Source organism: Pinus tabuliformis, chromosome 8, assembly GCF_031772625.1.
Source record: "Pinus tabuliformis cultivar Carrire ecotype Pingquan chromosome 8, CPIR1, whole genome shotgun sequence".
Classification (NCBI taxonomy): Eukaryota; Viridiplantae; Streptophyta; class Pinopsida; order Pinales; family Pinaceae; genus Pinus; species Pinus tabuliformis.
Window position 1 is genome coordinate 1,915,613,228 of NC_142294.1, and position 13,178 is coordinate 1,915,626,405.

The window sequence follows — 13,178 nt, forward strand, 5'->3', positions numbered from 1 at the left end:
CTGCGGACCATGGGTAGATTTCGACAGTCGACATTACAATAACAAAACTAAGGGCGGAGAATCCTATGACTCTTTTACAAACTACGCTCTCTGCACCCACAAAATGCGGAGTCTTTACATCGAAATTACAATCTTTGACCAAAATCTGGGCTTTAAGCCCCAAAACTTTCCTTGGGGGATCCCACGCCCAACAAACCCAAATACAATTTCAAACATACTATGAAAGAATGCCACTTGTCGTTCCTGAGTACCATTTAGTGAGTGGGAGCCCAAGTGCAAGCATTTATGACCAATGATCCAAACGATCCATTACTGGATTAATTTCATGGCACCTTTTTTATGTGCCATCTAAATTCTAGCTATAGCTAGTGTTTCAGACGAAACATATTCCTAGTCTATTAAATCTTCATGGTTGAATTAAAAAGTCAAGAAGCCCTCATCCATTATATAAAAGCCTTCGACTAGTTAAATTTTGATATTAAATTACATTTTGATATTAAACTAAATTAAATTTTGATATTAAATTTCAACTATTTTATTATTATTATTTTAATGAAAATATGTTTTAAATAAAATAACTAAAATCTAAAATAATAATAAAAATAAATTTTTTTTTAAATAATAATAATTCATAACCCTTAATAAAAATATAATATTTCTTAATAAAAATATAACATTTCATAAATTCTAAGCCATAAGAATGATAAAGCGTTAAAAAGAAAATGACAATTCTAAATAAAAAGACTTAAATATATATATTTGAAAAATTATAAAGCTTAAAAATAACAAATAGGTTAAAATCCCTATAACCATTTAAAGATACTAACTTTAAATAATTTTTTTGTTTTTTTAACAAGGTCGTTTACTGATATATTATAAAACTTCAAGGAGCGAGTCCTATTACATAAGATGGAAAGAACAATGAGGAGAGGATCCAAAATGGGTACGCAGACCCTTGATCCCTGTCAGAGGACTTGTAGGTTGAGATTTGGAAAAGATAACGGCTATATTGCCGTACAAACAGGCCTACTAGAAAGCAAAATTTACAAGACATAGAAAGAGTTACAGTTGCTGGTTTACTGAATCATCGAACTGAGGCTCCTTTTTCTCACTGATCTTTGTCGAGGCCTCTCCGTGCATGCTTTGAGTCATTGCTTTTATGTGAGTTATTGCTTCTTCCAGGTGGTTGCATTTTTCTTTAAGGCCTTCAATCTCCGCTCTCTGTTTCTCCAGCTTTTTCCTTTTTGATTTACTGTCAGCCTGAAATTCTTCCTTGAGGTCATTAAAGTGTTTTACGAAACGGGCGATCATGAAACAATGGGCTTTGCACAGGGTGCAGCTGCTGTTGGTGATAACTCGCTCCAAAGGATTCTCTGCCATATCTCGCTCCAATGGATTCTCTACCATATCGTTTCCGATCTTAGAGATAGCTTGAAGAACTTGGAACAGAGGAAGATACAGAGGGTAGCAGAGGGGAGTGGAATAATGAGAGAGGGAAGTAGAAGTGATCTGGCAGATAGCGCGGGCCTGTAAGAGGAACGCTGAGGAGAGACCACCTTTGACAGAGAGAAAAATGAAAGGGAGGGGATAGATAAGGGGGGAGGAAGAGACCAGGGAGGAAGAGAGCGTAGAGGAAAGAGGGAGCTGTTTCAGAAAACCAGAGAGACTGTTAGCGAGAAAGCAAAGGAGAGCACAAAAAACACTGCGATTACCACTGAGGACGGAGGGAGAAAGCTTTCTTCCAGTGCTGGTCACAAAGCCCAGTCGAGAACTGAGGAACACCTGAGGCTTTCTGAAGAGAACGCTTCTGGGACTCGAGCCTTTACTCTTATGATCTTGAAGAACTGAAGCTCTGAACTGAGGGGAGAGTGAAGTTCCCTGATGAATATATAGAAGGTCGAGAGTCTGGGCATCCGAATCTGAGGCATGCGACTCAGAGATTTTGCTGATCATGTGGTCTTGTCTTGGATCGCTTATGCAGTCAATATAGATTTTGAAGGGACTGGTGCCTAACCTCTGCTTGGAATTGTCACGAGAACTCTGACTGAGCATATTCCCGTACCTGATTATTTTGTCAGTGTAGATTTCCTTTGCAGCATTCATGATGAAGAGGATGACGATGTCAGAAAGGGTGGAGTCAGCGGACAGCTTATCGATTTTGGGAGGAGAGGCAGACGAGATTATGGGATGACTGAAATGATCGAAGTTCAGAGGAGTTGCTGAAGGATGGGTCGAGTTAAGGGATTGGCTTGTCATAGATATGATCATTCTCTCGAACCTGTCCAGTAATTCTGTTGACTGCCCTGTTGGCAAGTGAGTCCGCCTCCGTATTGTTGTTCCTCAGAACATGTTTGAAGCTGGTGTCTCCCAGATGGCTTATATTATTCATGATCCTTAGTTTGATGTTACTGAGAGCCTTTTTTTTGAATTCTCCCCCTGTAGCCAATGCAGCGATCACAATTGCCGAGTCACCCATAATGATTGGGTTCTGAACTTGCATCTGTTTCATAATGCTTGTGCCTAAGAGAAGGCTGTAAGCCTCTGCCATATTATTCGACATTTGTCCCAGGCCCCATTCATAGGTTGTGAGAATTTTTCCATACTGATCTTTTATAATTCCCCCTGCCCCTGCTTTCCCCGGGTTGTTTTTTGAAGCTCCATCAAACTGGAGGGTGGTTCTCTTTTGCTCATGTATCCATTGATTTATGTCTTCCTTAGTGCCCCTGAGTTTCCAGATGTTCCCCCTCTTGCCAGCTGTGGGAGGAGGTTGCTTATTTTTGTCATAACTTAAGCAGAATTTATTGAACCAATCTTCCTCATCTTTCTGCCAGCTGGATCGATCCGGTTGAGAGACAGAATTGGCACTTATTATCTCAGAGACAAGGCCCATTGTTTTTGCCAAGGTGCGGGCTGGGTTTGGCTTCTGGTTGTTGAAGATGCAGTTATTCCTGGTGAGCCAAATTTGCCAGCTGAGCGTTGAGGGGATACATTTCCACAAGCGGGTGATGATGGCCTTGCTTTTTCTAGAGTGAGGGTAACATTTCTCCCAGTTTTTGTGTAGGGTAGGGAGCTGGTCGAAGGTCTCTCTTATTCTCAATGGACTGATAATTTGATTCCAACAGTTTTGGGCATAAGGGCAATCTAAAAAGAGGTGTTGACTACTTTCCTCCTCAGCACGGCAGAGACAGCAGATTGAGGGACCATGTATTCCTCTTTTTTTGAGATTCTCGGCCGTGAGGATCTTACCTTTGAGAAGAGTCCAGTTGAAGAATTTGACCTTTGGAAGGCATTCTGTTTTCCACACCGCTGTACAAAGATTCCAGTTACCAAGAGTAGAGCTTGCCTGAAGAAGTTTGTACCCATCTTTTACAGTGAAGTTTCCTCTGCTAGGATCCCATATGAACCTGTCACGAGCCTCTTTGTTTGTGGGAGCTGATCCCAAAAGGGAGATCTTGAGGTCTGCCCATTGATCCCTGAGGTTATTTGGGAGAGGGAGATCCTTCCATGCAAGCCAACTATTTTGATCCCATAGGGAGATGTCATATAGAGAGTTCAAGTTTTTTGCCTCCATCCAAGTTTTCAGGGTGCTGAACTGCTGAAGAAGATTTCTTGGCTTCGTTCCCATAATTCTGTCTGTCCATATATTTATTTCTTTTCCATTGCCCGGTGATTTTGAGATGTGATTTTTGAATTGGGGGAGGACTTTTTTGATGAGTTTCCAAACTGGAGTGCAAGGTCTTTCTGCAATTACTTCAGAGAGGACATTAGAGTTCAGCCCATTGAGGTATTTCCTTTTCATAGCCTCCACCCACCAGGAGCCTTTTCCTATGAGCATTCTCCAGATCAGTTTAAATCCCATTGCTTTGTTAGAGAGGCTTGGAATTTTGATAGCTAAGCCCCCTTTTTCGAAAGGGAGGGTAACTTGGTCCCATCTGACTAGGCTAAATTTTTTCGAATCTTGCTTCCCTCCCTGCCAGAGGAAACTTCTCATAATTAACTCCATGTGCTTGTGGGCGCTAGCAGGGGCCAAAGTTACTGCATATTGGTATATGGGGAGAGCGGAGAGGAGTGCCTTAATGAGAGTTGTTCTACCTGCCAAATTTAGCCAGGACAACCCCCAGCTTTGGAGTAGTCCTCTCATTTTTTCTATTTGCTTAATCCAAATTTCAGACTTAACGATTTCTTTTGCTAAGGGCAGACCCAAATAAGAGAAGTGACTCCAATTTCTTTGAACTGGGATGTCCATGATCAAGGAGATTCTTTGCATGATTTGAAGAGGGACGTTCCACGTGTATATTTTACACTTTTTGTTGTTTAGCATTCCCCCTGAAGCTGCCAGGAAGGTGTCCAGAGTTTTCTTGAATCTTTTTGCCATTAAGCTTGAGGCTCCCCCTATTAAAAGGGTGTCATCCGCAAAGAGCGAGTGATTAATTTCTTTTATCCCTCTCTCTATGCTGATCCCTGTGATCTCCTTTTGCTTTCGAAGATTTTCCAGATGAATGCTCAAGGTTTCAGCCATAATGATGTATAAGAAGGGAGAGAGGGGGCAGCCTTGCCTCAGTCCCCTTGTGCTTCTAAAGTAGCTGCTGGGTCTACCATTTATGAGGGGGGCGGTCCAAGGGTTTGAGATGCACTCCATGATGATGCTTATGAATTTGCTGGAGATCCCGAATTTCCTGAGAACATCTGCCAGGAAGTGGTGGTTGACCCTGTCAAAGGCGTTTGCCATGTCCAATTTTATAATCATACCTCTTTCCTTTCTGTTGATGCTACTATGAATTGCTTCTTGAATCAATATGACGTTGTCCGTTATTTGTCTTTGGGGGACAAATCCGCCTTGATTCTCTGATATAAGGTAGGGAAGAAGCTTTTTTAGCCTGTTAGCCAGAATTTTGGTTACTATCTTGTAAGAAACATTGCAAAGAGAAATAGGTCTGAAACGGTCAAAGGAGAGGGGGTTGAGGTCCTTGGGGATAAGCGCAAGGTGGGAGGATTTAGTGTTTTCCCCCATCTTATATTTTTTAAAGATATTTTTAACCATCCTGACATAATCTTTTTTTATTGTGTCCCAGTGATTCCTGTAGAAGGCAACGGTGAAACCATCGGGTCCCGGGGCCTTGTCCGGTTGCATGCTGAAGGTAGCCAACCTTATTTCCTCCTCTGAAACATCCTGATCCAGTTCTCTATTTTGTAGTTCAGAAATTTTGCTCTCAACTGGTCTGAGAAAATCTGTGCTGTTCAAAGTCTGAGGGACTGCTGATAAGAGGGATTTGAAGTGGCTGTGCGCTGCTGCTTTAATTTCCTCTTGTTCGCTGATTTCTTTCCCCTCTGCGATGATTTTATCGATTTGATTTCTGGCTCGTCTGATCTTTATATTGTTGTGAAAGACACCTCGATTTCTGTCTCTGTTCTTCTTCCTCCACTCTATTTTGCCTGTAGAGTTCCCTGAACATTTCGTTTTCCTGGGATTGGTCTTCCTTTGTGAGTTGATTATCCTCTTTCTCCTGATTCCACTGTTCCATTTGCCTGTGTAGTTCTGCTCTTTTTTTATTTTCCATTGCTGCGTTCTCTTTGGCCCACTGTTTTATTGCTGCTCTTAAGGATTTTAATTTTGTTTCCCAAATGTAGTGGGGCGAGCCAATGACTTCCTTCGCCCAATGGTCTTTGATGAGTTTTCGAAAGTCCTCCTTAGAGTCCCAAGATTTGTTGTATTTGAAGGGAAGGGGCCCAAGATTTCTTCCATTGTCGAGGATCAGAACCACAGGCTTATGGTCTGAAGCTGAGGCGTGAACTATTTTGCTTTTGACTGAGGAGAAGCCTGAAACAATTCTTTCATGAATTAATATTCTATCCAGTCTCTCTTTGATATTGTGTATTCCAACTCTCTTGTTGCTCCACGTGAATTTGCCATTGTTAGGGGGAATATCAATGAGGTTGTGGGTTTCTATTATTGCTTCCAGAGAGTCTCTTGAAGGGTCAGCGAGGAAATTCCCACCTATTTTTTCCTCGATGTTCCTTATTAGATTCAGATCTCCACCCATAAATATGTTCCTGTCTTGAGAGGCCTGCAATTCTGAGTTTATGGATTCCCAGCAGTAAGCTTTATCCCTGTAGTGATTCGGGGCGTAGATGTTAAAGATGGTGTATTCTTCTTTTGAGACTTTATTTTTAAGATCTGTTCTGACCCACCAGTTGCAAGATTTTTGGTTGGTGAGGTCCCATTTTCTCTTGTTCCATAGTGTTCCTATTCCTCCTGAGGCACCTACTGCATCTGTAGCTGTACCTGTGAAATTTTTGTATCTTTTTGTGAGGTTTTGAAAGTCTTGATCAGACATTTTGGTCTCCTGGATGAGGAAGAGATCTGGCTGCTCTTGATTGATTAGATCCCGGACTGCATTTGATTTTAGGGAGGAGCCCAGCCCCCTGCAATTCCAAGAGACCAATATCATTATTTACTGATTTTTTGATGAGCCCCGCTCCTCTCCTTTGGCTTTTCCCCACTTCCTTTTTGTTTGTCCAAGAATGAGTCCATCGGCTGCTGAGTTCCAGTGGCCATTTCTTTTGCTGCTGTTTCATCTCTTATTTCTTTGTTTGACTTCCTACCTGCTTTTCTTGGAGGATCAGAGGTGAGACTTGCTTCTTTCATTTTGTTTCTTGTGAGAATGCGTTCTATAGTTGGAGGGGGGGAGGACGGGGGCAGCGAGGGAGAGGGGATGACTGCGAGTGCAGTGGCCCGAGGAGAGGGAGGGGGGGGAAGGGGTTCTTCGACTGACAAGGATTCAAAAGGGTTGGAGGATGAGGGGAAAGGCTGGGTTGAGATAGAAGGGGGAGGAGGAGGGGTAGCTTGGGATTCCGGAGGAGGCTTGGAGCTTGGGCCTTGATGGGGGTTTGATTTCTTCTTTTTTACTTGCTCCCATGAGCCTTCATAGGTTTCAGCATTTTCATTAGACTCATTTGTTTTTAACTTACTACATCTATTTGCAAAATGTCCATATTCGTGACATACCTTGCATTTGAAAGGTAGTTGCTCGTAGTCTAGCTGTTGGATATGTGTCCATTGATCTACTTTGATCTTGATGGCTTCCGGCAGGCCTTTCCCTAGGTCGACTTCAACGCAGATCCTCGCACAGGCGTGCATATTTTCCTTTGGTTCGCATCTGTCAATGTATTTTCCAACTGCGTTCCCAATGGCCTTTACAGATTCGTCTCCCCAGCAGTGGAGAGGGAGGTGAGGTAGACGGACCCAGACCGGGACTGCATTTGGGATGTCCATTTCCGGATCGAAGTCAGGAGACCATCTGTTCAGGTAGAGACCTCTCGAATCCATGAAGTAGGGGCCATTTCTGAAGATGAGGTTCCGGTCCTCTTTTGATTCGAAAAGAAAAGTATAGAAGCCCCTTCCACAGAATCTGATAGCTATTTTCCCTTGTATTATCGCATTCCAGTTACGTTCCACCCATTTTTGGACTGCTCTGGGCGAAGGCCAGAGGCCAGTAAACTGGCCAACGAGACCCCTCTCAGCTAAAGCGATCGCAGCCTTCCTCGGGAGACTGGGAGGAAGAGAAACTTCAGGAATTTCATCTAGTTTCTTGACAAACTTGGATGCAGAGGGGCGGATTCTTGAGGAGGCGTTCTCAGGGATGAGAGACGCGAAGAGTTTTTCATTATCTTCAAAGTCTGGGGACGAGGAAGGATCAGTCCCAGGCATGGCGGCGGAGGAGGGCCAGCACAAGGCCGACAGAGGAAGAAAGCGGAGGCGAAAAAAAAGATAAGGGGGCCCCAAGGCTGGGGCCGGGCAGGAGGCCCGAGAGGAACCACGGAGCTGGAGAAAGAAGCCCAGGAGGGCCTGCAGGGGCAGAGACAGACCCAGCAGTAGAGCTGCCAGCGAGGGCCTGGAGGAGGCGGGGAACCAGTCAGGGGTCAGTCGCGCGGGAGCTCCAGTTTGAAATCGTCGGTTCCGACTTCAAATATTAATTTTTAGGTATAAAAAAAACATTATAAAAAATCATTTAACAACTCTGTAAAACTAACAATTTTTTTATTTTAAAATTCATTTCATTTAACAAAGGCTAAGTTAATTGAACTTCGTGAAATTCAAGAATGGAATGTTGATATTCATCATTGGATCTGTTTATCGTCAGAAAAATTTTGCAGCCGGAAACCTGTGTTACGTCTAACATCATCTGTCATTGTCTATGCATTAGCGGGAAGCTCGAGGCAGGGAATTCAATCCAATATACACGGCTACAACTTCCAGCTAATGCCAGCCTGTGCAAAGGAATAAATTTACAATGAAAATTAACCCAGTGTAATTTAAGGAAAAAAAAGGATGATAATGGGGAAGTCAATTAATTTATTTTTATTGAAAATTTAAATAACCATCAATATTGATTTATGGAATGTCGATTATAAAAATTAATGGTTATTAATATTGTAATTATTATTGATAATTGTAATTATATTTTTAAAATTTATAAAAAATTATCAATTTAAAATAGTAATATTATTTTTCATAAAATTTGCAGTTTTTTTCTCAATTTTTTATAATTTAATGTTATTCTTTTATATTTATTTAAGTTAATGTTATCTGAAATTATACATATAAAGAAATGTGTAATGTTTTTCAATTTTAAAATAAATAAAAAAATATTTTCTAACTAAAACACAATGTCAACTATAATTAAAAATAAAAATGAACATAGCTATTTGGTTAGTGGTTTGTTTTAATTAAAAGCATTATAAAAATAGTAGGCACTGGTGTTTTGGGTTAAAAAATTTAAAAATAAAGTACTTGGAGTGTTTGAATCCTAAAGTTTGATAGCTGTAACCAAGATTTTCAAAAAATTCTCTCGATATTTTCATAATCTGAGATTTTCAAAAAACTTTGGTAGAAATTTTCAAAATCTGGCCCGAATGTTTGAGCTATTTTGTGAGTTTTTTAGACTACTAGTTATAGGAATATCAATAATCTCACTTTCAATGTGTTTGTTGAGTTTGTTGCTGATTTTACAACTTAGAAGATGTGGTGAGAATATTTCAATCTCACTCTCAACCATAAATAAAATATTTAGATATTCATGTGAAATAACATAATTTTATATCAATTAAAAAAAAGATAAAAATAATTAAAAGTAAAAAATTATATTTCCACTTTTGAATATGGAAGATGTATAATTTTATACTTGATAGAAATGTATCAATATAAAATTTAGATAAACTATTTAAATATCCATTCTAATATATATATATATATATATATATATATATATATATATATATATATATATATATATATATAAGAAATACAATAAGTATATTTATTGAAATTAAAAAGAATCAATTATTTCTTAATAAAATAATAAAAGGAAAGTGTGTAATTCATTTAATTCTTAATATAAAATTATTATGTGGCATTTAAAAAAGATTAATAAGAAAATAGATTATAAATAAAATATTTCAATTATTTTGGTTTATTTTGGATATATTTTGTAAATTTACATAGTCTACACAATCCAAGTTCTCAATGATATTTTCAAGAGGTTGAATCCATTTATACATTAAAAAATGAAATTTTTTATATTGCACTATAAAAAAAAATTTCACTTCAAGAGATTTGATAAATCCATGGTATTGAAACTATTTTATCATTATTTAGAAGAAGCCATGAAAGAACAAGTTTAGAAGGATGTTATGACTGAGGAATATGAATCAATAATGAAGAATAGAATATGGGATGTCGTGTCGAGAACGAAGGGAAAATTTTTAGTGACTTCCAAGTGGCTATTCAAGGTCAAACATGGAGTCGACAATAGCATTTAGAAATACAAGGCAAGGTTCGTGGCTCAAGGATTCTCCAAGAAAGAGGGAGAATATTATGACGATATATTTTCACATATGGCTCGAGCAGGTTGAAAATGCCATTGTGTTGTTTGAAGCAAGCCCCAGAGCATGGTACGCCTACATAGACAGTTATTTGGCGAAGCTGGGATTCATAGAAAGCAATGTCGATCCCAACGTCTACTTCAAGGTAATCTGAGGTATGTTGTTGATTTTGGTTTTATATGTTGATGATCTATTTTTTATAGGTAGTAATCCCATGATGATCGAGTGTGAGAGAGTGTTAGCCTCTGAATTTGAGATGAAGTACCTTGGACTCATGCACTACTTTCTAGGCCTTTAGGTGTGGCAAAGGCCTGGTGAGATTTTCGATTCACAAGGATAATATGTCATGAAGCTAATGGAGAGTTTCAGAATGGAAGAATGAAAATCCTTTCCCACATTGATGGAAATGAATTTCACGAAGTTATGGGGAGAAGCTACAGGAATCGATTTTTCGAATCCGTCTGAGTATAGACAATTGCTTGGGGCTTTGATGTTCTTAGTGAACATGTTGAGTCAATTCATGACTGAGCCTCTCCATACACATTGGATCACTGACAAACAAATTTTGAGATATTTGCATGGGACGATCACCCTTTGTTTGAGATATTATGTTGGAGATATTTGACTTCATCGATATACTAATGCTGGCTGGGAAGGAAACATTGTCGACATGAAGAGTATGTTTATATGTTTTATTAGTCTCAGATATTCCATGAAGGAAAAAATGTCATGAAGCTAATGGAGAGCTTCAGAATGGAAGTTTGCAAATCCTTTCCCACATCGATGGAAATGAATTTCAAAAAGTTATGGGGAGAAGCTGCAGGCCCCGATTTTACGAATCCATTTGAGTATAGATAGTTGATTGGGGCTCTGATGTTCTTAGTGAACACCCGTCGAGACATATGCTATGCAGTGAACATGTTGAGTCAATTCATGATTGTGCCTCTCCATTCACATTGGATCACTGCCAAACAAATTTTGGGATATTTTCATGGGACGATCACCCTTGGTTTGAGATATTATGTCAGAGATGTTTGAATTCATTGATATACTAATGATGGTTGGGTAGGAAACATTATCGACATGAAGAGTATGTCTATATGTTTTATTAGTCTCAGATTTTCCATTAAGGAAAATATGTCATGAAGCTAATGGAGAGTTTCAGAATAGAAGAATGCAAATGCTTTCCCACATCGATGGAAATGAATTTCAAGAAGTTATGGGGAGAAGCTACAGGATCCGATTTTGTGAATCCATCCGAGTATAGACAGTTGATTGGGGCGTTGATGTTCAGTGAACACCCATTGAGATATATGCTATGCAGTGAACATGTTGAGTCAATTCTTGATTGGGCCTCTCCATGCACATTGGATCATTGCCAAATAGATTTTGAGATATTTGAATGGGACGATCACCCTTGGCTTGAGATAGTATGTCGTAGATGTTTGACTTCATGGATATACTAATGTTGGCTAGGCAGGAAACACTGTCGACAAGAATAGTATGTCTATATGTTTTATTAGTTTTGGATCTACCATGATATCTTGGATTAGCAGGAAGAAGAAGTTTGTATCACTAACTACCATCGAGGCAGAATACATTGTCTCTAGCATGGCTAGTTGTGAAGCAGTTTGGTTGAGGAATCTCTTTGAAGAGCTATTTGAGCAGGTCCTAAATACTACAATGATATATTGCAAAAACAAAAGTGAGATATGTCTAGTAGAGAATCTCGTATTTCATGACAAGTCTAATCAAATAAAGATGTGATATGATTACATTCGAGATATGGTGTAGAGAAGAGTTGTTAGACTCCATCATATATCAGCAAATGAGAAGATTGCATATATACTCACCAAGGATTTACTAAAAGGTAATTTCTTGGTCTTCAGAGAGAAACTTGGACTGATGGATGTGACCCCTCCTGATAAGAGGCATCATTGATTGAGAAAACTGAGCCAACTCTTCCCCCCATGTCTAAGCTCCCAGAGTGAGGAATTGAGATAGAGGGCTCTTGGGGTTGATGGATCTATCGAAAATAGGGTTAGAGATGTTGCTCCCCTATCTATTACCCATAGGGTTGGAGATGTTTCTCCCTTATCTTGGTCTTTTTAGAGTATATCCGAGTTGGAATCATACCCACAAGATGGACTTGTTGGGAATATCACTTCCCGTCTAGTCAATGGGTTGAGAGTGTACTTGGGGATGTACAACCCAAGCTTACTCTGATGTATGTGTTCTACCACATGACTCTTCAGGGTCATTGTTGGGACTATCAGTGGGAAATATGATGGGTTTATATGTTACCCTATATCACCTATTAATCGATATGGAGTTGAAGATGTTTAGCTCCTCCATGAGATTTTGAGTTGAGATGTGCTCCCCGATGTAGTTTTAGTGTTATAGACATTTTTGTGCCTTGCAGCCTCGAGCATGAAATGTCCATAATATAAGGGATCCAAAGTCCCTAAACATGTTGTTCCTACCCCTAGAGGAACAAGGCAAACCAACCACAGCAATTCACAGAAGTTCTCCACCTGAAAACACTAAAAAACAAGCCAATTCTGGATCATGTCAACTGCTCCACTGAGCATCTGCGCTGAATGTCAACTGCTCCACTGTCTACCTGCGTTGAATGTCAACTCCAACAAAGGCTACCTGCGCTGAGCGTAATTGGACAAGTGGCAGGCTCATTCCTCAATGTGTCAATGCCCAGGAAGCTTCCAAAATGACACTTGCATCAAGGAATTCGACTGGTGATGAGTAAGAGGTTCCAAATCTCCAAGTGGAAGCAAGAACCTCCAAGTGGACTCAAGAACTGAGAGAGGGAGAGGACACTAGTCAGGTCTCAAGCTGACTCATCCTCTCTCCAAAATAACTATATATAGATCTCTCCTCCATGGGATCTAGGGGGCTGGAATTTTGTTATTGCAAAGAATTGTTGTTGGTTTGAGACTGGAAACATTGGGTGCTTAATGCTTTGAAGGGAGCTGAAGAAGGAATTTCATTTTGTTGGGAAGGAGATGCTGGATTGGAGCCCTCTGGGTTGTATCTCTTCCTGAACCTTGTTATCAATCAATAAAGCTATCTTGGTTTTCTCCTATATACTGGTGTATTTGTATGATTGCGTTAGTGTATTTGATTTACTTCTAATCCTGAATCATTTATGAATATGAATATATGCCTTTGTGTTGTGTTCTTCTCTTGTCGCAAGTAGCTGTTCTCTTGTCACAGGTAGCTGTTCTCTTGTGATCTTGTGGGAATCAAGTAGTTGTTCTCTTGAGCAAGCGAGGAGGCAA

At 39.8% G+C, this 13,178-nt stretch overlaps 1 protein-coding gene across 1 annotated transcript; it reads right to left on the bottom strand.

Annotated features, from left to right (window-relative positions):
* Positions 1-6,327: 6,327 nt before the first annotated feature.
* Positions 6,328-7,708, bottom strand: LOC149244135 (uncharacterized). The gene is made up of 2 exons (XM_089371439.1): positions 7,007-7,708; positions 6,328-6,423 (listed from the first exon to the last, which is right to left on the bottom strand). Exons 1-2 carry the CDS (start codon positions 7,706-7,708, stop codon positions 6,328-6,330), a joined length of 798 nt encoding a protein of 265 aa, XP_089227565.1.
* Between the last annotated feature and the right edge of the window lie 5,470 nt (positions 7,709-13,178).